The 26,370-nt window shown below is 41.7% G+C and overlaps 2 protein-coding genes across 2 annotated transcripts; one reads left to right on the top strand and one right to left on the bottom strand.

The window, feature by feature from the left end:
- Window positions 1–580: 580 nt before the first annotated feature.
- Window positions 581–15,048, bottom strand: LOC134448247 (sorcin-like). Its single transcript, XM_063197943.1, has 8 exons — window positions 14,948–15,048; window positions 10,376–10,468; window positions 9,980–10,049; window positions 6,572–6,615; window positions 5,943–6,090; window positions 4,967–5,080; window positions 3,420–3,478; window positions 581–1,207 (listed from the first exon to the last, which is right to left on the bottom strand). Exons 1-8 carry the CDS (start codon window positions 14,978–14,980, stop codon window positions 1,181–1,183), a joined length of 588 nt encoding a protein of 195 aa, XP_063054013.1. The 5' UTR covers window positions 14,981–15,048; the 3' UTR covers window positions 581–1,180.
- A 2,603-nt stretch (window positions 15,049–17,651) lies between these two features.
- LOC134448767 (uncharacterized) lies at window positions 17,652–22,561 on the top strand. Its single transcript, XM_063198425.1, has 3 exons — window positions 17,652–17,826; window positions 21,603–21,959; window positions 22,470–22,561. Exons 1-3 carry the CDS (start codon window positions 17,652–17,654, stop codon window positions 22,559–22,561), a joined length of 624 nt encoding a protein of 207 aa, XP_063054495.1.
- The last annotated feature ends 3,809 nt before the right edge of the window (window positions 22,562–26,370 follow it).

The following is a 26,370-nucleotide window of genomic DNA, read 5'->3' on the forward strand; positions in this document are numbered from 1 at the left end:
AGGCTCCCCAGATACCTATATATTCCAGCCAAGGCTCCCCTTGCATGGGCCTTGACACGCTATTTTTTCTGTGCACCAGGTTTCACAACTCTATGAAGTTGATGCATTCCTAAACCCATACAAGTAATACAAAAAGCATATAGCCTGCATTGTAAAGAAGATTGTTTAGCTTATTTTTGTTGATTTTGGCTTGTTAAGCTATTCAATTTATTAAATTATTCATTTTATTTTTCTATGTTTGTCCTGCCAACCTGCCGCGGCCCCCCTGCTTCGCGGCCCCCACTTTGAAAACCACTGGTCTAGGGCGATACATTTTGGGTCTGTCTTGACTTGTCCTGCCGTTGATAAAGCCCTTCCTCCTTAAAGAAAATAATAAAGTTTCCCCAATGTCAGCATAGCCACAACAACTTTTGAGAGACCTTTTCCCATTCCACATCCCGATTGCAAATGAGAAAATGACCTTTGACTTGCACTTTTTCAATATATTGAATAAAACTTCTGTCGTCAGTGACGTCATCACTTTTCATAAAAGTGAGGTATCCTTTATATTTTGTTGGTACAAAGATAGATAGGTCAAAACTGTGTTCAGTGCATTTTTTTATTACACAATCTACACATAGACGTATACAGTCTTTGGATTACTGTAGGCACATTGAAGTCATGAAGTGATATAACAACTTGATTCCAAGGACATAAACGAGTACAAATGGAGATGAATACAAATTCATGCTGTGAGAGAGAAGAGATTAAAAAAGTACAAAACAAAACAAAAAACATTGTATTCATTAGTGGTAGCTATTGTTTTCCATACACAGTTAAAAGACTGGGTTAATATCAGTCAGTGGTGTTGGGTCAAAGACATCCAAAATGAAATTGTCCTTCAGTGTAACGGATACCTTCTGCTGACTGTAACTGTAAAAAACATGACTCTTTTTATTTATTTATTTTTTCCAGTGAATTCATGAAAGCCTCGGCTGTCATCCATTCACTTGAAACAATTTAAAAATCATGTTTTTTTTTACAGTTACAGTCAGCAGAAGGTATCCGTTACACTGAAGGACAATTTCATTTTGGACGTCTTTGACCCTGTTGTTCTGTATGTAGTAACATAAGGCTGTAAATAAAATGTCCCTTCACACAGCCTCCTCAGGCATCATGTCCTTCCACACCGCCAGCCTCTTCAAGATGACATGGTACACTGGATGAACTGCACGAGAAAGGAAAGAAAACACATTTTTAAATATTTTCAGTTTGTGGAGTATGGTGTGCTCTTATCCAGATTGTTTGTTGGCTTCTTAGGTTTGGGTGCTCTTTAGTCCAAGGCAGTGATGGGCAACTTTCATGATACGTAGGGCCACATTTTTTCATCGCATCATCGAATGGCCACATGACCAGGAATCAGACTCATACAGCTCGAGATGCAGATGGTTGCTCATTGACTGTCTATATTTTGTTTTGATTCGGAAAGAATGGGAGTATTCTCTATCTGCCACTAGTATAATTGCAATGGATTAATTCAGTAGTGTTTTTTTAAACATCTGGTCATTATTTATTTATTTCTTTAATTGTGTTTTATCTAAGGGCCACACTGAGTGAGGAGCCGGGCCGCATGTGGCCCCCGGGCCTCCAGTTGCCCATCCCTGGTCCAAGGTATAGTACTTCCAGGATCAAAAATGAGAATGAATTCTCTGACTAAGGCACTCCAAATTTAAATGTCTGTATTAATATGACAGGTCCAACATGGACATATTAAAAACAAGGCCCACGCGTAGCGAAGCATTGGGCCTTGTTTTTAATATGTCCATGTAGGACCTGTCAGATTAATAGACATTTTAATTTGGAGTGCCTTAGTCAGAGAATTCATTCACATTTTTAAATATTTTAAATTCTAGGTGTGATGTATATGTACTGTCTATGTCTAATTGTCTATGTCCACACCTAAAATCTATGTCTATGTCTGCATGGGAAAGTAAGAAACGTAATTTCAATTCTTTGTATGACCAGTGCATGTAAAGAAATTGACAATAAAACCGACTTGACTTGACTTAAACAAGTGAGATAATGACCTGAAAGTGAACCATGGTAACACTTTACTTGATGTGTTCCTGCATAACAGGCTTGTACGAAATTCCAAATGGAAGGAATTTCAATTCAAAGTAATGCCATAATACGAACACTAGGTGGTGGTGTTCTATGTACTTTCAATGGGTGGTGTAGATTAAATTCAAAGAAATTCAAGGTAATGGCACCACCTAGTGTTCGTATTATGGCATTATTTTGAATTGAAATTCTTTCCATTCGGAATTTCGTACAAGCCTGTTGCATAACACATTCATAGCAGCAGTTAGGGCTGCACAATTAATCGAAAAATAATCAAAATCGTGATAAAATAGTGAAATCGAACTCATGATTTTAATCGTGATTTAATCGTGGCAATAGTGACCTTCTTTTGAGAGCGTCCTTGAAGCCAGAACATACTGACAGGCTGGTGTTTCTGTCCAGAAATCTGTCCACTTAAGTTTCATGCTATTGCCTTTACATAATTATTACAATTCATTTTATTTTGATCATCCCGTATATAATTCATTCTTGGTTATATTTCATCTTGCTATAATATATAATTAATAATCGCGATTATGATTTTGACCAAAATAATCGTGATTATGATTTTTTCCATAATCGTGCAGCCCTAGCAGCAGTTATAAGGTCTGTACGAAGCATTCATAATTGTTTCATGACCCCTTCATACCAAACCTTTCATGAACCTACCGGTAGGGGACAGAAGGACAGCTATTGTCAAAATAGTGGTTAAACAAAGCAGCAGAAAAATAGCAATGCTGTTTGTTTACAGTTGTTTCACTTTTATTTTGACAAGTTGCTGTCCTTTTGTCTTCCATGTTCATGAAAGGTTTGCTATGAATGTCTTACGAAACGGTCATGAACCCTTCGTGCAAAATGTGTAACAGCTGCTATGAATGTGTTATGCAGCGACACGTCAAGTAAAGTGTAACCGAAACCGTTTTCAAGACCAGCGTCACACACACCTTAGGGATAATTCCGAGTTCTACAGATGACCATCATGGCCACCACCATCAAACAACTGAGATACCAGAGAGAGTAGAGAGAGAGAGGTTCCATTGGCCCATTGTTTCCGGGTTCTATTATTGGGGGGAAACCCCCCTTTAGGCAGACCTAGGCAGACCTAAGGACTGTTCTATTCAATGCTAGGAGCATTATGACACGCCCCTTTAGGCAGACCGGAACCTGGTCACGTTAGGTGCCCATAGAAACCTATTATGTTGGCATATCTCTATACTTAAAGAATCTCTGGAGATACTGTGGGCCTGCTATGTGTTGAAATGGGCTGGAATTCTACTTCAATTTGTTTTAATGTGTTACCATGGAAACTGGACACTTACATCATCATACTGGAATGTAGCAGATCCTTGCCCGGCCTGGTCCCTCCTCCGGAAAATATCTAACAAAAAACACACACGCAGTCAGGAGTAAATACACAAACACACCAAACACACAAGCAGTCAGGAGTCAAATACACATCTACACGAAACACATAAGCAGTCAGGTGTCAAATACATAAACACACAAGCAGTCAGGAGTCAAATACACATCTACAACAAACACACAAACAGTCAGAAGTCAAATACACATCTACAACAAATACACAAGCAGTCAGGAGTCAAATACACATCTACAACAAACACACAAACAGTCAGGAGTCTAATATATATCTATACCAAACAAACAGTCAGTAGTCTAATATGACAACAATTACATGTCAAAGTCTGCTCGTTAAAGGAGAGGATTGTGCATATCCCAGGGCAGGATAACGTTTCGACCTCAACAGTCTTCTTCAGATTCTCAGACTTCTCACTCTGAAAACTAAAGTCTGCTCGTTAAAATTGGACTGACAGGTTAATTGCAGCTGGGTGCAGGCTACACTTAACCCATTTTAGCCTGATGACTCGTATGTGTTGTTTAACCTTTGATGCCTGGAGACACACATACGCTGCATTCAGGCTCTTGGTACTTTAGCTGTTTTAATAACAATGTGAGTATTGTTACAGCTGAGTGAACACATTCTAATGCCAGATGAGGGTCTTGGGTAGCCTGGTTCACACCAGACGGTGTATGTGTAGCTTTGGCGCCCCCTGGCGGAGCAGAGCTACACACACTACCGTCTGGTACACAGCCATAGAGCACGTCTCCAACCAGAAAATAGGCTGAGAATTTATTCCTGTTAATCTTTAAAGAGTCAATACAGTCTCTACTCTGTCTTGTGACTCCTCAATGTGAGTTACCGTTGATTTTGAAGCAATAAATTCTCAGCCTATTTTCTGGTTGGAGACGGAGCATGCTCTATGTCTGTGTACCAGACGGTAGTGTGTGTAGCTCTGCGCCGCCAGGGGGCGCCGAAGCTACACACACAACGTCTGGTGTGAACCAGGCTAGGTCTTGGGGTCTGTAAACGCCATTTATTTGATGTTTTTAAGTGCATCAGAGGCCAAGATATTTAGGTTTTTATAGGCTGAGCGCAACTTTACCAACAAGGGCTTAGGCATTCAGATTGCGTTTTTTGCAGGTGCTTCAGGCATCAATGGGTTAAACACACACTGAAGAAAGCACACACAGAAATGCATCTGTGCAATAGCCAATCAAAATCACACAGCTGATGCAAAGGGCACCAGTTGTTTGTTCTAACTCACTGAGGTTAACAAATCAGGGGTGCATTTCTCAAAAGAGAAGTTGTTATCCTGTTAGCAACTTNGGTAGTTGCCAATGGAAAAATGCATTGAAAACAACAAAGTATCTAATGTAGTAAGCAACTTTGGTTTAGAGAAATGCACCCCAGAGCTTTGGATGACAAACAACTACCACACATTTCAATGTCAGTGCACATTTTCCATCTGAGTGGAATTATGAATTGAAACAGAAGGATCATATTTACCAGTCAAGGACCTCAGCCTCACGCAGCAGGCCACGTAGTCATCGAAGGAGATCTTGCCATGTGTGCTGTAGCGCTTCACAATACAGTTCATGGCCTGAGGACTCAGCCTGTAGCCTGAACAAAGCAAACAGCAGCGCTTAGTAATTAGGACTTGAATTGTGTACCATCAGCAGCGCTTAGTAGTTAGTACTTGAGTTGTGTGGCAACAATGGTCAGGTCATTTCAATATTATCAATATATATAATATATAGAATATATATAAAATATGAAATACGTAAATATTACATGAAATAAATAATACATTACATACATGACATTACATAATACATTAATAAATATTACATTACATTGCATTTGGCAGAGGCTTTTAAACCAAAGCGACAACCAGTTGAGGACATAATCAACAACAGTAGTAGATACAAATTATTATTATGATGATGATGATGATACCCATGGTGGTGACGGCCTGGTGCATTTCGTTTGGGTCCACCGTCAAAATGTATTATTATCAGGCCTATTATTATTAGAGATGCACCGGATTCAAGACCCGGTTCTGGATCCGGCAGGATAATAGGGTTTTTCACAGGATCCGGGTCCGGCAGGATCTTAAGCAGTGGATCCGGTATCCAGCAGTTACCTAAAAATCAGGATCTGGTGCATCTCTAGTTTTTACGCAGCCCAGGATTTTCAGTCAGTCTTTCACAACCTCAATCGCTACATGGAGTGAAAGCCCTTTGGAAGCGGCCGTTGCAGGCAGTGTGGCAGTAAGCCAATGAGTCTAAAAAATAGTTTGAGCCAACGTAATAAAAAGGGCCCATGTGTGCGAGTAGGCTATGTGTTTCAACCCTTTTTGTAGGATCCAGCAGGATCTTAAGCAGTGGATCCGGTATCCAGCAGGATCCTAAAAATCAGGATCCAGTGCATCTCTAATTATTATTATTATCATTATTATTATCATTATTATTATCATTATTACCCATGGAGGTGACGGCCTGGTGCATCTCGTTGGGGTCCACGGTGCCGCTCTGGTCCCTGTCGATGGACATGAAGTGCTGCTTCCAGCCGTTGATGACGGTCCACAGCTCCTTGAACTCATTGAAGCCCATGGTGCAAGACATGTCTCTCTGGGCGCGCTCAGTTAAGGAGCAATGGCGGCAAAGATGGCCTACAGAAAACGATTATACTACTAGACTGACATTATACTGCCTACTACTGGTATACAGTATTTTGACAACAACAGGCACCTGGTGATGAAGAAATAGAAAGGTGCACAATATACTTAGTTACTCTTGGCAGAATATTCAACGAAAAACACATTTTCCCACATACGTATAGTCTGTATAGCATGAATGAAAAAAACCTCACTGTGACAGGACACAGTACCTCTCCCCTTAGTGTCATACCCAAATGCCTAATGACTAACTGTAGTCCGAATGCCAAATGACTAAGCGTAGGTCTGGACAAAAGAAGCTTTTTGTCAGTCTGTCTGTCTGGACAAAAGAAGCTTTTTGGCCGGCCGTCTGTCTGTCTGGACAAAAGAAGCTTTTTGTCAGCCTGTCTGTTTGTCCCCTTTTGTTTGTGTTGTTCAGCAGTAGAAAAGGATACGTCCAGCATACCAATCATCAGGCGACACGTCTCCAGGTTGAAAGCTGTCATTGACAAAAATAACAACGAGCATCTACATTAATATCATGGTAATACACCAACCGGTAGATACAGACAGAGATGCAGACATACACCTTAAATTTCATCACTCCATATAGTGCAGATAGATGCAGACATATACCTTAAATTTCGTCATTCCATATAGTGTCAGTGTTTCCCACAGAAATTTTGGAAACTATGGGGGCAGCAGGGATTTTTTTTTTCGGGGGGGGGGTCTTCTCACGCAGGCCTTTGGGGGGGGGGTGTATTCACACAGCGTGAATGCAAAACGGCAAAACAATGAGTACAGTGTGACATTGGCGCATGGAGCAACTATAGGCCTGGGCCAACATTTCAGCCATTTATATTTTGAGAAATAAGGCTACCCATTTTACCCATTACATGTATAATAGTAGTACATTGTCATTGTCAAAAAATGCAGTACAGTGAATCATTTCTGTTTACAACACAGTTTCATTTGTCCCTCATACAGGGGTCTATATAATGAAAACAATAATAAAACAAAATAGGAGCAGAGATAAGAATTTAAGATCACTGTGTGTAACGCATAGACAAAAAGGGTCTAAGAGGGTAGGCTATGCCTTTTCCCCCACACACATAGGCGTACACATTCTACATGAGGGGTGCTGGTCACAGGGCCAGTTCAAAATTCCTTCCATTAAAAGGGCTGAACAACATATTACACATTTATGTCTATATTCACATTCATTACACATTCATTTCTACATTGTATATGCAGCCCGATGTCTCCTCTGCTGCGTCAATGAAGGCCTGTCACATTACAACTGTAAAACAAAGCCTGGGGAGTGTTAGTAAACTCATCCCAACTGTCCCTCCTCTGAAGTTTTTTTTTATATTGCTCCCAAACCCAGGAACGCAGGAACTCATTTTGACCAGGGGGGCCTGTGGTCGGCGGAGGTTCTGGAGTCCTCTCCCAGAAAAAAAAACGTGTTTTTTAGATGCAATTTCCTGCATTCTAATCAATTTTAGGATGAAGAATGGCGAATCCCATCTGACTAACTTCTTCATGTTTTATGTAGCCTAACCAAGGATTACTAGATTTTACCTTTTTTTTGTTTAACATTTCACTTCAAAATTATTAAGTTCTTCTTGCGGAAGGGAAACGCGCACCTAATGTGGAGGTGAGGGCGTGTTCAAGAGCAAATCGCGCTACCGTGACAGTTTCTCTCTTCTCCATGGGCAGTCTACAATGTGTGAAATTAGTAGAACTAAATGACTAGGCTATGCGATGCACTTGTGAGAGGTGACCGGGCTTTCAAACAATTTAGATTGTCTTGCAATTGCGACTGTGTATCTCAAGATGCATACGATCAGGACAACTGCCCTGTCTCCCCGCCCGCGCACAAAACACGCACGACCACAGACCTGTAGGTCTGTGCGCACGACACACAGACAGGCATACTGCTTCCCGTATGTGATTACACTCTGACGGCCAAAGAGTTTGTGCTGTGATCGGCGAGAGAAGTAGGCTAAGCGCCAAAGCAGCTCGTGCCATTGCTGGCTATTGATACAGGGAGAGTGTAAAAGCCACCTTTAGTTTGCATTTGACGTAGGCCATAGGCTAAACGGTGGTCAAATCAGCAGCAAGAGGCAAAAGGAACAAATCGCCACCCACTACAAAAGTTCAAAACATCTAACAATAGAACAGCCATTTCACACCGCGGCAATTCAACGTTGGCAACGGTTGATAGACAAGCCACGCACAACATCGGCTGTGCTACAGATTCACCCCATAGCAAACTCCGAGGCTAAGATAGCCTAGACTTCACCAGCAATAGGCAAGACCTAGCCTACCAATGTGCTACTACGAATCCAATCTCCACGGCAAGGAATAAAAGCCACTTCTTACCTGACACGATGCACAATTTTGGTGACATTCCCTTCTCCCGTCGCACTTTAAATTCACCTAATTCCTTGCTTGGTCCGTGTTTGATCACCACAGTGATGAGACTTCTCTACACAACAAGTTAGCTCCTCCAATGGGTGTATGTTGATGCATGCCCAAGCCAACATATCGCTGTTAATACCACATTTATTACTACCTTGACACCACAAGCTAAACAAAACAAACATCGCTCCCGCGTCACTGGCTGCACCGTTCTACACCACTGTTCCGGTCTGGTTGGGGTCTAAAAATCACTCATTTCAAACCAAAATTGCATTCACATTTCAAACTACTTATAAGTATTAAAAAAGTAGAAAATATTCATATTTTGTGTTTCTATTTTAGAATAATAATGAGGGAAAAAAAAACTATGTCTGAATTTAGGGTAGGCGGCCTAATACACAAGTGATGCAGTAGGTAGAAAGGCTATGATGCAGCTGCGTCTGTTGTCCAGCGACCCCGTGCACCCCACTTCCTGTGTCCCTGCCCAAACCCAAGTTAACTATAACAGCTTGACTAGGCTTTTGATCCCCTGTCTTTCAAGCACTTTGTGGTTTTCTCTATAGGATGTATTTACTCCAGGAGGAAAATGCGAAGGAAATCGTAATTCGTTTTAACAAAAACGGAAATCGTTTAAAAAAAAAAAAAAAAATAAAAATTTTTTTTTTTTTTTTTTTTTTTTTTTTTTAACATTTTCGTAAACTATGGCGGCCAAATTTAAACTATGGCGGGCCGCCATAGTTTCCTCAATGTATGGGAAACACTGAGTGTGAGGATTCATAACTGGAATAGTCTTGTGTAACCATGCATTTGTGGCATACAAACAAACAGTATGTTTTGCATCAGCGTTTGCATTTCATGCTGACATATACATGGGTTCTCAGAGTTTATCAACACGATGTTATGAGGAGGGGCAAGACACTGGCAGCCAATTTTTTGACCGACAGCGGTTTCCAACAATCAGACTAGGGTGAGTTGTGCGCAGCTAGGTTTGCACAGTCAGGTTATAAAAAAAATGTAGAACCCATGTATACCGTAAGATGTCTATTAAACAAGTGGAGAGGATGTTTCACTTGCTTCAAGATGGCAGTCATTTATTCATTACTGCATCTTGTGTCAATTTTGGGACTGGCAATAAAAGGTAGCCGTTCATGAGTATAGCTACTTACGTTTGTATCCTCCAGAGAAATCAGCCTGGGTAAGACATTGCTACTTACGTTTGTAGCCTCCAAGGGTGCATTTCTTGAAAGCGTAGTTGTTAGCCAGTTAGCAATTTCAGTAGTTGCCAATGGGAAATTGCATTGCAAACAACAAAGTAGCTAGTCTAGTTAGCAACTATGGTTTCGAGAAACGTATCCCAGAGAAGTTAGCCTGGGTAAGACATTGCTACTTACGTTTGTATCCGCCAGAGAAGTTAGCCTTGGTAAGACATTGCTACTTACGTTTGTATCCTCCAGAGAAGTTAGCCTGGGTAAGACATTGCTGCAGCTCCTCTGCTGATATCTGCCCATCCTGCCAATACAAAGGAGCACATTTCAGTGCATAGCCATGTGCATAGCTCAGTCCTAAGACGTTTGTATACCAGTTTGTCTTTAATTGGACTTTTTATTATGTTCGCCTTTTTCCTGAGCTGCATCCAGCTGTTGTGCGTGACTCTTTTTTTCCGACACTCTCTGAGCTCATTTCTAGTTCAAGTAAGAGGTGCAGTTTATTTGAAACTGATTCATGCATTTGCTTTTGTTCAAGAACTGAGATTATCAATCGATCAATCAATCAATCAACCAACCAATCAATCAATCAATCAATCAACCAAACAATCAACCAACCAACCAGCTCACCTGTCCAGCCACAGCTGTGAAGTACCCGAAGAGAGGGTCCTGCTGCTGGCCGGGGAATCCTCCGTAGCCAGGGGCCCCTGGAGCTCCTCCATACTGAAACACAGCACAGCAGACACTACATATTACACAAGGCACAGGAGAGGAGACACTACATATTATTAAGCTTACAACAGATACATTACTAAGCTCATGTTTTTATTTGTAGCCGGGCCCCCTGGAGTTCCTCCATACTGAAACACAGCACAGGAGACACTACATATTACACCAGTGATTCTCAAAGTGTGGTCCTGGGACCACTGCTGGTCCCTGAAGGAGCTCAGGTGGTCCACGAGGGGATTTCTACTTTTCCAAGACGAGCTAGCAGTAGGCTTTATTTGTAACATTATTACAAATCTAAACATAGCTTTAGTCTTATTTTCACCACAATAAGGCTGGTAAATGTGAATAAAAAAGTAATTGATCAGCATTGAAATTTGCAGTGTCAAATTAGCACCATTCAACTGTCAATTCAGTTGACAGGTGGTCCCTGAACATTTTTGGGGGGACAAAGTGGTCCTCGGTCTGAAAAGGTTTGAGAAACACTGTATTACACACACAGCACAGGAGACACTACATATTATACACACAGGAGACACTGCGGTCATCTCTTTCATACTTCATGTGGCTTAGTTAGCTGACGGTTTTATCCAAAGTGATTTACAGACATTGCAGGGTATTGGCTACTGGGTATTAGTTACCCACCAGCCATTAGGCCACGGCCACCACAAACACAAAGGAGAAGAAATACTACTACTGTAATTAGGGATGGGATATCGGTATCGGTGTATCGGTATCGGGTTCAGATATCAACATAATTCAGAGATCGGATCGGATTTTTTCCAAAGTATCGGAACTTTCCTGATACTGACATTGAGCCAGGTGCAATGTTAATTTGAAATCATAACACTTGCATATTCGTTTTCAGGATGGGATTGTTGCTTTTTTACTTGTTACTTTTTACTCATTAATTGGTTTCCTGTTCTTCTGACTTCCTTTTGTGACCAAATAGTCTACGTGGGCCTATCTCAAGTTGAAGCCCATGCATAGATGTGATTTTGGTATAGAATCTGAGTAGTATCGGTATCGGCAGATATCCAAACTTAGATATCGGGATCGGATCGGAAGTGAATGTGTATCGGTGCATCCCTAAATGTAATGTTTTTCAGACTCCAAGAAGCTAGCTGACGCTTCTATTCAGTGACAATATGCTTTCATTAAAAAAAACAACAACTGGTCTTATGCACTACCACTACCAGTGATGGGTCTGTACTCTACACTCTGTACTTCCGCACACTTGTGTTTCTAAGAGGCTTTGGATGAAAGAATTGAAATCTTCATTGTTAATGCCGTCTTGGTACGATGCAGGTAAATTTGAATAAGAAAGAATTAAGTTGATTGCTCTCTCTTCTGTTGCATACATATAGCCACAATTTGCAACAATACTGTGTTAAAAAAAAGCTGAGCATATTAACATTTCTAGGGCAACATCATGCTAGCCTACATTGTTCGCTTTTACCATGTGGTTTTTCACGAGGTGGTATTTTAGCACAAATATTTGTACTGACACACTATGGCAGTTGGGTACAGACCTGTGACCTAGTTTTCACATTATCAACCACCAGATCACCAAATATAGCAGTGCGTGGCCAGTTATTTCGGCTTAAGGGCTCCATTGGGTTTACAATATTGACCAAAGGGCCAGATGTCGCAGGCAACATCAATAATAAGAAATAGTGTACGCTAACAAAACTTCTCAGCTATGCCATTCCTGCACATTGTAATGAAAAGTATTTAGATGTAGCCAATTAACTTGGTTATGAACAAGACTCCTGTTCTAGGTATCCATTTTGAGAATGTTGGGAGCATATGAATTTATATTGGTGTTCTCTCTTGTAAAGGTTCTGCGGGATGCATGAAATGGCTCAGCATGTTGCCTGGTTAACACCAGACCTAATCACAAGTGAGAATACTTGGCTATTATGACACACTGCCCTGCTCTCTGATTGGACAGAGAAACTGTAAAGGTCGGAATGCTTGGCCATTATGGCACACCCGTCCTCGCTCTCTGATTGGACAGAGACAGGGACCATGATCTTGTCCGTTATGAGTCATCCTCGCCAGACTGTCTTTCAGATTGAAACGATTGTGTAGAACTAAAGACAGTGTGGGAGTTCCCATGCTAGGCCACATGTGGCCCCCGGGCCTGAGTTTGCCCACCTCTGATATATAGTAATACATGATATACTTTGGATATCTGATGGCAGCATTTGATTGCATAACAGCAGAGTTATACTGGCCAGAGTTGTATACTGTAAAGCAGAAGTAATACTCCTACTCCTAATACTAGTTCTACTCCTGAATAGAATTACAATACTAGTAGCAGAGAGACTGGATAATACTCCTAAAATCTCTGCTGGTAGTATGATATTATTACAAAGTTATTACTACTGGTGTTGTTCTACATCTGTAAGAGTACTACTTCTACTTCTACTTCTACAAAAGTGATACTGGCCTGACTGCCTGGTCATTGAGGAAATGGGCTAATCGGATGGTTTCAGTAGAGAATGTGAAGTAAGCAAACAGGTTCAAATCCCTCAGGGTAATGCAGTGTTATGTGGGGGGTCATGACCTCAAGTGTAGGGATGCACCGATCACACTTTTTTGAAAACCGATACAAGTACGAGTACATTAATGTGTGTACTTGCCGATACCGAGCACCGATACCTTTTACCACCAAAATACAATGAAAATAAATGCATGGCCTTTTTTTTAGACCTGTGATATTTTTATTGTCCATTTCCATGTAGATTTAAATGATAGTAAATGTATGAAGTGGCACTTTTTTCCATGCTGCTTTCAAGTCCACAGAACGTGACAAGATTTTGCATTGTTTTGTGTAATAGTAATAATAATTTGGTATCGGCAAGTGCTTGACGAGTACGAGTACGAGTATAATGAGCAGTATCGGGTGCCAATACCGATACCAGTGTTGGTATAGGTGCATCCCTACTCAAGTGAGCCACCTGCCATAAGGGCCACAGGCATATGGGGGATGGGCTAATTCTAGAGGTTAAAGCTGTGCTTCCAAACCTTTTTAAGTACCCCCTAAGCCTTCTTGTCACACCATGAGTACCCCCTTATTTCTGCTCTATATTTTCCGCTATCCAAATGTGACTATGCTTCATTCATTTGTTCATATCATTCATATCAACCGTCTTTGAGTACCATGAAAAGGGCCATACAAAACAAATGTATTAGTAGTAGTAGTAAAAGTACAGTAGTAGTAGTAGTAGTAGCAGAGACGGTCTATTGGGAAATAAGGAAATATTTGGTAGTATTGCATGTATACCCTGCAGTGTGCTTGAGTGTGTGCTTGAGTACCCCTAATGGTACCCGGACCCCTGGTTGAGAATCGCGGGATTAAAGGGATCAGAATCACACCAAAGGAGAAGTGCAGTATTCGCAGTTCTTCTACAAACAGCACAGCTCAGTGAACCAATAGCAGCAATACTACTACACTGGCCTAAACAGGGAAGGGAAAGCATTGCGGATTAAATAAACATCCTCATTCAGAGAGTCAGAAGGGGGGTTATTATGTTCGATGGTGGGATAGCTTATATGCAAACAGAGCCTTTTGGTGATGTTGCCTTGAAAGTTCTCAGCTTTTGTTTTTTGTTCCGTTTTTTTCTGAGTTAAATAAAAGACAGAAGTGAAGTAGTGAAATGTTCCACTACTCCACCTATGTGTGCATCACACACACACACACACACACACACACACACACACACACACACACACACACGTTTGTGTGGTGGCACAGTGCCAACAGGCACACCCACATATGGGACTGTTCAACCTCAATGTTCTATGGTCTAATAAGTAACGTTCACATTGTTCAGTAGTATTAATAAACCCTTCTTCTTTGTCTATTTTTGACATTCAATATAAGTCTGCCAAATGGTTATTCCCAATGTGCTGGGCTAAAACATTAAGAAAGTCCCATTGTTGTTGTTGATACTGCTTGTTGGACTACTGTGACTAATGGTCGGAGTGCCTTTTTTAAATGCTGTAATGCTGCTGTTTTAACAATGCGTAGGCTACAACACATATTGCATCATAATGGGTATGTAATACTGCTCGATAGCCTATTCAGCAGATATCGGATGATTGAATGAGCGCTAGTAGCCAAATCCCTGTCGTAGGCTACGAGCTATGACGTCGGGGGAGGCCGTGCCCTTTCTTTACTGCACTCTGTCTGCCTTCCATCATCGAATACCGAACAAAGTTCTAAATACTACCACAAACACGTAGTGCAGCGCATTATTACCTACAATTTGAAATGATAAATTGGCAATCATGATAAGACAGGCCTCGTTTCAGGAAACAGGAAGATCAATTGTTGCGCCCATCCCAGGTAGCTCCCTGCTAAAGGTCCCGTTACGGTCTACAAACGCTTTGCACTGTCAAGTGCCTATTCTTCTCATGGGTTTAACAATAATGGCAATTGTTAACAACATGATGTATCATACATACCCCTCCGGGATATCCGCCACCTGGATAGGCCATGTTGTTGTTAGAATTAGTAATAGTAACTGTCAACAGTCAGGTCAGGAGGACGGAAGCTGCCTTTGAGGTTGCTCCGCCCACCTTTCATATTTGACTGCTCCTCCTCAAATTAAATCACAGGGGAGGGGAGACTGATCGAGCGAAAAGTAAGCTTTTATCACCATAGCAAAAGTATGTATGATAGTGAAGTACACTTATTAAGTTTGAGGCACGTCTTTAAATGCTGATCAAGGCGCAAAAACATCCAAAAACAATACCAGGAAGTTGTGTAATGCATGCCTCAATTACTTTTATATCTGTTCACATTTCTTCCACTAGATGTCACTGGCAGAACAGGGCTGTATGATATTCGGAAGCTCTCTTGATATAGGCCTATCTTATTGTGTACATTTTTGGTAACACTTTACTTTACGCCGGTGTCATAAGCATGTACAGTGTCATAAAAGTGCCATGACACAGTCATAGATAAGTCAAAAACATTCCATGTCATAAACATTTTATGACTGTTGGCCTAAGTGACATTCGGTTATGGCAAAGGTTGTCTTTGAATGTCGAATGTTACTTAAGGCCAACATGGACATGCACATAATGTTTATGACACATGCATAACTGTGCCACTACCATGACACTATTATGACCCTGTAATGACATGCTTATGACACCGGCGTCATGTAAAGTGTTACCAAATCTTTTAACCTATGGTGTTCACTGCTAATTCATTGTCAGTCATGACACAATCAGGTTGGTGTTTTCTGCATTGCACACAGTAGTCTATTAGAATTGATCTACACTTAATAGACCTATTAGACAACTTGCTATATAAACTCTGAAGGAAGTAGTGAAAGAAAAAGCCTAACTGCAAACTCCCATTGCCATTGTGACAGCACTCTACATCACTTAAGCAGATATTCTTTAAGTATATAGAGATATGCCAACATAATAGGTTTCTATGGGCACCTAACGCGACCAGGTTCCGGTCTGCCTAAAGGGGCGTGTCATAATACTCCTACAATGAATAGAACAGTCCTTAGGTCTGCCTAGGTCTGCCTAAGGGGGGCCATAATAGAACCAGGAAACAATGGGCCAGTGGAACCTCTCTCTCTACTCTCTCTACACACAACGAAATTGCATTTATGCTTCACCAATGCAAGAGGGCAGCACCCAATGGTGCCCCAAGGGAGCAGTGCGGCGGGACGGTACCATGCTCAGGGTACCTCAGTCATGGAGGAGGATGGGGGAGACGGGAGAGCACTGGTTAATTACTCTCCCCACCAACCTGGTGGTTCGGGAGTCGAACGGGCAACCTTTGGGATGACACCCTAACCGCTTACCTATTACTGCCCTTGTAAGTAACTCTGCACTGAGTAGGCCTACTAGGCTATGTCACTCAGATCCAAGTTTATTGGCTAGATATTGGCTACAGCTAAAGATTCGGTGTCCCATTCTAGAATAGAATAGAAGTACAACTCCACAAAGTTTCATCCAAATCCATTCATACGTTTCTGAGTTATCCTGCTGACAAACAAACAGACAGACAGACAGACAGACAGACAGACAGACAGACAGATAAACCAATGTGACCGAAAAAAACACAACCTCCTTGGCGGAGGGGGAAAAAAAAGAAGAAGCTTAAAATAGAATCCACTGGCAGCAATGACGTCATGCTAGTGAACAGAAGGGCAAGTCCTCCGGTGGGGGACGGGGGTGGCACGGCACAGTGAGGTGCCCTCTCCACTCTCCACTCAGGATCTCCTCATCAGGGTATCAGCCTGAGGATGGGTGGGTTTGAATGACTTAAAACTGATCCAATTATCACATTAAAACTAGCTAAGACATAATGCATTATTGTATGTGGCATGCCTGCCTGTCATCAACCCCAGCTATCTGAAATTAATCTTACTATAGTCTGTATCATGTTCTGAATTGCATTTGCATTTTCACCAGTTAGTTTACATGACTGGGAAACAAACCGAAAAAGCTACAATACTAAAAATTAAAAAGAAAAAGAAATGCAATCAGAGTGCATCCCTCAGCCAAGGAAGCTGTTTCATAGAACATTTGACTGCTGTGCTGTATGTTACCAGAGATGGATGCTTGTTAGAAACCGTCTCTGATGTTACACCCTATTTTTTCTTAAGTCTTTCTGCCTTGTTTTTGTGGAGTTAGAAACTGGAATGTGAACATTCGCCCTATCCTGCAATGGTGAAGAGTCCTGGTTCCGGTTCGTGATCCAGATCACCACCAAAATGAAATCACTAATTCCTTTGATCATTTCCAACAACTGTACCAAATTTCATCTAAATCTGTGCATACCTTTTTTGAGTTATCCTGCTGACAGACAAACAAACAAACAAACAGACAGATAGACAAACAAACCAACGCGACCGAAAACATAACCTCCTTGGCGTAGGTAAAAATAGCCAGCAAGGACAACATACAGGAGAACAGAAGGGCAAGCCCTCAGGTGAGGGATATGGGATGGGATGGGTTGAGGACGGGACTCACGGACGGTACGCTCACACACCAACCCCACCCCCCAACCCAGCAACATCCACGGACGGCACGCCCAAGTCACTCGACCCGATTCTCTAGTCAGTCTCGCTGCTCCTCTCCACTCAGCCCCGTACAGCCTCTCTACTCTGTCTGCATTCTAATCTATCGGCCAATAGAGATGGAGCGTCATGGCTGCCTGATGGCCGGCACGGCTCTCCTGTGTTGTCGCCAGTGCATGAGGGAGGACAGCGGCCGCTTCAGCTGCCGGCCTCTCAGGCATGAGGATGAGGACGAGGGTGAGGAGGACCCCGTGTTGTGGACGGAGGACGACCCAAGTAGCTCTTACTACTCAGGTACAAATATCAGACTGAATAATACTCTCAAGTTCAAGTTTATTATACAACACAGGTACGAATATGAGACTGCATAATACCCTGGTGGCAAAGCGATGTTGAATCTCTTGACATGATGTCTAGTTTAGTCTGTGTGTTTACTTGTGTGTGTGTGTGTGTGTGTGTGTGTGTGTGTGTGTGTGTGTGTGTGTGTGTGTGTGTGTGTGTGTGTGTGTGTGTGTGTGTGTGTGTGTGTGTGTGTGTGTGTGTTGTGTGTTATTACTCGTTATTTACTCTTTAAAAAAAAAAAACCTAACCCCTCTTTGCAACTGCACCTGTTGTTCTGTATATTTCCTGTGCACTTTGTATTTGCTTGTGATGTTGACTTGATCATGTCCTCTTTTGAAAGGCGCTTTGGTTATAAAGCGTCTGCCAAATGCAATGTAATGTAATGTAATGTAATGAATCAACAGCGTTGGTGGTCTATCCGTGTTGATTTGACGATAATTGGCGTCGATTCAATGTCCCCTTGCTAGCAGGGTAATTTCCCCTCATTATATTGGATTAGATTAAGTTACAGTCTTTATTGTACTCAATTATTATACTTATTAAGAATCATTAAATAATATTATTACTCTTTATTATCCCGAATAGCCATTACATTTCCAATTTACTTGACAATTGCTTGACATTATTTCTGGAGAGCAGATTTCAAAACTCCTCCTGTGTAGATGCAGTAATAATAAATCACACATTCGTTGCTTTCCATTTTCAAGTGTGAAGGTGGATACATGTTATCTGTTCAATAAGCCGCAGTGTTGTTGTGGTTCTCTCTCTTTCTCTCTCTCTCTCTCTCTCTCTCTCTCTGTCTCGCTCTCTCTCTCTCACACACACACACACATCCAAATGCTCTCTCTCTCTCTCCCTCTCCCTCAATCTTTGCCAGTGTTAGCAGATGCCTTGCCGCACATAGCCATATTCCTACTCAGCAGGCCTCTTGGCACTCTAGCTAGAGCAGTGATTCTCAAACTGTGGTCCGGGGACCACTGGTGGTCCGCAACAGAGCTCAGGTGGTTCGCGGGGGGATTTCTACTTTTCTAAGACAAGCTAGCAGTAGGCTATATTTTTGACATTATTTCAAAGCCATGCACAGCTGTCATATTTCCACCACAACAAGACAGGCTTGTAAAAAGTAAGTGATCTGCATCGAAATCAGCAGTGTCAAATTAGCACCCGTCAACTGTCGATTAAGTTGACAGGTGGTCCCTGAACATTTTTGGGGAGGCGAAGTGGTCCTTGGCCTGAAAAAGTTTGAGGAGCACTGAGCTAGAGAATGCCACATGAAGTCATGGCAGACGAGTAGAGTAGAGGCCACTACCACCACAAAGACACACCATCCCGTACGCCCACAGTGCCACAGTCAAATATCGTTTTCTTTTTTTTACTGAATAGGAATAAATCGTACATTACATTGTAAACTGAAAATGTATTTACGTTAGACCGAGGGATTTAGGCCTATTTGTTTGAGGTTGAGTTCTTTTTTACAAACCCCAACTCCGATGAAGTTGGGACGTTTGGTAAACAGTGAATAAAATCAAAATGCTATCATTTTCAAAACATTCAATCTATTCATTAGATGGAGAATAGTGAAAAGACAACATATTAAGTGTTAAAACCGAGAAAAAATATTGTTTTGGGGGACATATGTACTCATTTCTAATTTGATAAATCCAACACGTCTCAAAAGAGTTGGGACGGGGATCAGTGAAATTTAGTAAACATCCAAATAAGATAAAACAACAAAGAAGAACATTTCAAAATGAATTGTACTGACGGACAATATAGGTGTCCAGGTATAAGATCATCACAGAGAGGCTGAGTCACTCAGAATTAAAGATGCAAAGGGAATAATTACCATAGTTATTACATACATTTTTGAATTCCCTTTGATTTACCACGATTGAGTGTATATAAGACATATTTTTGTTAATAAAATCATTGTATAGGTTCATGACATCATGAAATATATATTGGCTGTAGTCTCACTCTAATTCCTGGAGTGCTAGAGCTATTGAAAATTGACCATATTAAGAATGCTTAATGCATGAAAATGACACAGGGGTTTAACATTCTCCTAAGCACCTGAGCTCACTTGAAATAGACCCAGAAGACATGGGAAACTGTCCTTTGCTTACAGAAGTCAGCAGAAGTTGTAGAAGTCCATTCTTTTTGACAATAATAGACCATTGCACATCCTGTGCTACAGTGAAAATGGACCATCCAACTTGTGTTAGTGCTAGCTTCAAAAGTCAGCCTCCATGATGGCATGCGGATGCAGTAGTGCATTGGTTAAGATGTTCTCACTCATCTGTAGAGTTAAATACAGTGCTGAATGGTATAATTGGGTTTTAAACAGCATGAAAAGCCACTCATGCATTATATTTTGAAGGGAGATCTTCGATTACTGCCACAAAGTAAGGTCAAATTGCATTCTCTACTATGTTTTAACAGTTTGGCTCCATCATAAGGACCAGCATGTGATAAAATGGTGGGTTTTTGGTCAAGACCTGTCACACTGTAAGCACTACAGAAAGGAAAACATTGCAAAACATGACAAGGAATACACCCACCATTTAAGCTGGTGAAATCATGTCCAAGATAGGAATTAACACTGTTTTTTATATAAAATCATCTCATCGGTTAATGTATTTAACTGTTAAGTGTTGTCTTTTGTTTTGTTTTTAGTCTTCCTCGACATTTGCTGCCATTTATTGTCCCCGTCCCAACTCTTTTGAGACGTGTTGGATTTCTCAAATTAGAAATGAGTACATATCTCCCCCAAAACAATATTTTTTCTCGGTTTTAACACTTAATATGTTGTCTTTTCACTATTCTCCATCTAATGAATAGATTAAGTGTTTTGAAAATGATAGCATTTTGATTTTATTCACTGTTTACCAAACGTCCCAAATTCATCGGAGTTGGGGTTAGTACAACCAGCTCAAAAATGGTGCTGTACATGGTGCAAAAGACATTCCTGTTGCTCTGTGATCCCTTTGAGGGGACGACACACACACACATACAGTGTAGCCACATACAAATATACGCACACGCTCTCTCCCTCACACACACACACACACACACACACAAACGGATGCCAAGTAGCAGAGTGTGGTGTAGAACCTCCCTGTCAAAGCCAATACAGTTGGTAGCGCTGAGCTATTGGTCCGGACCTTTAGCTCATCTGTATCGTGCAGCTTCACATGATATATGACATCTTTTGTATAGGGACCTTAGAAGATACATCTGCAAAACAATTACGGTATGTGGTGAATTCAGGTAAATTGGGTCACTTTTTTGCATATGAGAGAATGGCCCTCGGAGGACTTTTACGGCCCTCGGATGAATTTGGAGTGGCTCCTCAAATGAAAAAGGTTTCCCACCCCTGCGTAGAATCTACACGTCACAAACACTCTACAAACTAGCACAGAGAGACCCACACATCTATAAATACCAATGACAGCTTTGGCCGGGCCCAGTGTTGCCAGATTGGGCGGTTGCCTGCCCAATTGGGCTACTTGGGATGGCCGTCTGCGGGTAAAGACAGGAAAAATTGGCCATTTGGCGTTTTTGTTTAGCAGTTTTGTGCCCATAGAAACCAATGCAATTTGTTGAAATTGGGCGGAATTCAGCACATTTTGTCGGTTTTTGAGAACCTTTTGGGTGGGATTTGATCAGACAAATCTGGCAACACTGCTCACCCTCCACTGTTCACCATGCCTTTCATGTCTCAGCAGATGGTGCTGATGAAGACGCCACACATATAGTACACAGACACAGGTGCTGCCCTTACCAAGATGGCGGAGGAGAAGCACACGGCTCCGTCACCGCAGGCTCCACAGGCGTCCACATGGTCAGGACCTTGGACGAGGATGAGGACGAGGACGAGGACGAGGACTCCCCTGACGTGTGGAGGGGACATATGTACCCATACTGTGAGCTTAGGGACAGCTATGGCGGCCACCGCCCTTGTGTCTACGCTCACAGGAGGAGTGAGGAGAACGGGTGTGCATGTCTGTACAAGTCACGCACAGACAGCTGCGAGGGTGTCACGACCGAGCAATGGCCGTACTCACCTTTCCCCTGTCTCAGCGGTAAGATTTTTTTTTTTATTGAGAAAACATTGCATCACTGTTTAGAACATTTTTTTTGAATAAACGCCCCCTTGACCTCATCATAAGCCTCCCAACACCCCCCTGGACCTTCTCACCATACCTGCCAACGCCCCCTTTAGTATTCAAAAATAAAATGGACCAATGCCTCCCAATGAGAACTAAGCACCGCCCCTTAGCTGTATCCTTCTCAACGACCCCCTAGGGCTCCCAAACTCCCCTTGGGGGGCTGGAGAGCCCCCGTTGAGAAACACTAGGTTAGGATTAGGTGACTGCTGTGCAATTACAATAATAAATAGGAATACTTACATTTGGTCTTTTTTGAGAGTCAAATGAATGGGATCTCATATTATGTTAGCTCCTTACATTTATAGATTGCTGTTTGTTTGTAAGTCACTTTGGTTATAAAGTGTCTGCCAAATGCAATGCAATGTAATGTAATGTTTGTTTGCATTCATTTGGTTTTGTTTGATTGTGTTCTATTTACCACAGTGAGTAAAACGCTGCTAGTTGGAGTTGAAGTGGACATTGTTGAAGAATTGGAATTTGAAGATACAGAAGTATTGGAAGAGCCTGTTGAGTAAGTGTCTCTTAGCACTTGGGTTGACAGAAAACGATTTACAGATTTTATAATAAAATAAGAAGGACAGCACTCCAAGTCTTGTGGTTTATTGCCCGTCAGACGTTTCGGGGTTAACCTTCTTCAGTGTCGGGCAACTTGCACGACACTGAAGAAGGTTAACCCCGAAACGTCTGACGGGCAATAAACCACAAGACTTGGAATGCTGTCCTTCTCCTTATTTCATATATTCTTGAGAAATGAGCACCCAGTTGTTTACTTTGTTTGAGTTGAGCGCGTTACACCCCTTAGTTTAATCGATTTCATAGCCTACTAATAAACATTGATGTGGATCTCTCATTAGACTGTTTTTGTGGTTGTCTGTGTTTTTATCTATCAGGCCGGATGTGTTATCCCACCACATTTTGATGGAGAGCACTCTTACTCATCAAGAGCAGCTGGGCCATTCTACGAAATCGGTGCCTTTTCTGTCAGTGTATGTCCCCGTGATATTATGCCTTTAAACGCAATGGAAAATAGCTGTAAAATCTCTGTTAAGTACATATTATAATAAATTGAAGCCTTGTGAATACGTATTGAACTAAAAAACCTCAATAAATATTTAAAAACATTTTTAAAATCTGTCAAGTATACCGGAAAACATGCATTTTATGCATGTCCCCACGTTAACACACTACACTTAACATTGAAAAAAAGTGAATAAAATCCATATTAATATGATTTTTTTACCATTTCTGTCTGAGTCCATACCCCACATTTACTTTACATACATTTTAAACATTGGATATATATATTATTTTATTTAAAAATGCATTTTAGTCATGTCCCCTGGTTTTCACTCAGTACTGTTACCTAAACACAAAGCCCCCCTGAAAATATTGGGACCACCCACATTTCATTTTTTCAAGAGGAAGTTACATCATTTCTGGCAATCTGAAGGACATGGGAAGACCAAAAGTAAGTTCTCTGATGCTCTAGTCAATATTCTTGACAAAACTGTAACTAAAGCCATGACTGGTCAATCTAAGCATTCAGTCATGTTACCTTAATTATACCTCTAATGTTTTTGTTATTTTTTCTAAACAATACGTGTGGTAAATCCTTACAATGTGTAGAGTGACCTTGTGCTACTAGCATGACCTACACATTGCTATGTTTTGTGTTTTTGCTAACTTAATGCTAAAACTCATTACAGTTACTTTAATTCCTGTTACTTTAATGAAGACTGAGTAACGGTAACAGGACTGAGTAATAGTAACAGTAATGAGTATGATTCTCTGGTTTATTGTAAAATTGTTTGTTTATCTATCAATCTAATACTATAGACAGGGCTGGACTGAGATAGCCTGGGGCCCCTAGCCTACATGTTGCTGTGGGGGCCCCTGGAAGGCAATTTTTCAATGCCATTTCGAGGCAAGAATTAAGGGTAAAATGTCTACCAACAGTGCTCAACATGAGAGATGAATTTTATAATTTTTATAATGTTCACTTTCAGGGGCCCATGTGTAGGTGGGGGCCCCTGGACTGCAGCCATATCTAGCCACCTTGTTAATGCAGCCCTGACTATAGTTTGTTTTATTATTTGTCTGAATTACAAGTCTGAATGATGCATGTCATCCACACAAGATCATGTACATTATATGAATGCATGTTTTCAGGGAGCCAATCCACCTTTGACTGCTGCTGAAAAGCAGCGGCGCTATCGTGCACGGCGCGATGCTGACCCAGAACGGAGGGCAAAATACTTAAAGCAGGAAAATGAGAGGTATAGGGAGGACCTAGAGTCAGGCAGGAAGAAACCCATCAAAGACGTCAGTGCCAGAGAGAGACGGAGTCGACGCAAGAAGTGGAGGGAGACGTATCATAGACTCAAAGACAGGAAAGCCCTGAGCGCAGAGCTAGCAGATCCTGAGCTAGCAGATCCTGTGCCAAGTATTTCCAGGTCTAGTTGCAGTTCTGATGTGCTTATAATGTAGCAAAACTCAGACTTTATATACACTACATTAACAAAAATGTTTGCTCACCTGCCTGAACTCACATATGAACTTAAAGGTGCAGTGTGTGTAATATTAGTAGTTTATATCCAGAATCCATATTTTGTGCTGCATCTTATAAAACCCTCTGGGTTATGAATGTAATGAACCTTAATAAGTGAGTCAAGGCAGGTGAGCAAACACTTTTTATATAGGCTATGGCTGAGAAAGGTAGGCGATTCCATTATAATTCAATGCACAATTCAGCAGGATATGCCGCCACCCCCCGCCCCCCAACCACCACCCACACACAAACTGCTCCCTGGCCGCCAACTGGCTGACAGATACACCCCCCCCCCCCAAAAAAAAAGTACATTACTTCATAGCTCACATTTATAAATGTATTTATTTGCATGTTATGGCTATATGATTGTTAACTTTAAGTTGTTTTGTGTTGCAGGCAACGAGTCCATGGAAAGAAGAGAACGAAGAAAACGATGACCAATCTACGCAAAGAAAACAAAGAATTAAGAGCCAAACTAGCAAAAGAAACCAAAAAGAAAGAATCGTACAAAAAACGACTTCAACGCCTGAAACACCAAGGGGCATCTCCCCAAACAACAGCACGTGAAACATTGGATCAGCACTCAAGTACAGGCACCAAGAAAACCCTTTTGTTTCACAAGGCCCTTGTCGATTCCATCAAAAACAAATACAAAAAGGCTAAGGGGGAGAAAGAAAAGCAACTCATTGCAAGAGTAGTAACCGGGAATAGTCTGCTGAAACAGTACAGGGTGCAACACCTGGCACAAGACGCATTGGGCTTTTCAAAAAAAAGGTGGAAAGCTCCCAACCCATCTGGCTTAGCTTATCAAAGGAAGAGGAACAGAAGGATCTCACCTGACCTCGTCAATAGAGTCAGATCATTCTTCAAAAGAGATGATGTCAGTCGTATGACCACTGGAAAAAGGCAGACCATAACGAAGAACAAAAATAAAATGCAGAAGAAACGATTTCTACAGGACAGCATGAAGAATTTGCACTTGAAGTTTTTATCGGAAGAAGAGCATGTCATTTCATACTCATTATTCTGTAGGCTCCGCCCCTTCTGGATTGTTCATCCCACCCTAAGTGATAGGGACACATGCATGTGTAAAACCCATGAAAATCTGGATTTCATGCTGCAAAAACTTCAGCATCTCAAAGTGGTCAACAGTGGCAATGCAGAGGCCCTCGTGAGGGAAATCGCATGCGACACTAACAAAATTGAGTGCATGTATGGAGACTGTACCGTCTGCAAGGACCTCTCCTGTCCAGTTTTCAGAAGAGTACAGTGCTGAGAGCAAGGTCACCTTTCTCCAATGGGCAGTGGTGGAGAAGGAGCACAAAAACGACCCACTGTCAAAGTCTAAAGTCACACTGAAGCAAGAGAGCGAAACCACACAGAATGAGCTCCTGGAAAAATTCAATGACCACTTGCAGCGATTCAAACGGCACTTATTTAATATAAGGCATCAGTTCTCTCACTATAGGGCTCTAAAGAGCCAAATGAAAGCACATGAGTGCTTGATTCACATTGATTTTTCGGAGAACTACCTGTGCAAGTACAGTGCAGAGATACAGGCTGTCCATTTTGGAGCATCACATCAACAAGCATGTCTACACACTGGTGTGCTGTACCTGAGCACAACTCCCCAACCCATCTCCTTTTGCACCATCTCTCCATCGAGGCAGAAGGGCCCAGCTGCCATATGGCAGTACATGGCTCCAGTGTTCGACTACATTCAAAAACATCACCCTGACATCACAACTGTGCACTTTTACAGTGACGGTCCATGCA

Source organism: Engraulis encrasicolus, chromosome 5, assembly GCF_034702125.1.
Source record: "Engraulis encrasicolus isolate BLACKSEA-1 chromosome 5, IST_EnEncr_1.0, whole genome shotgun sequence".
Lineage (NCBI taxonomy): Eukaryota > Metazoa > Chordata > Actinopteri > Clupeiformes > Engraulidae > Engraulis > Engraulis encrasicolus.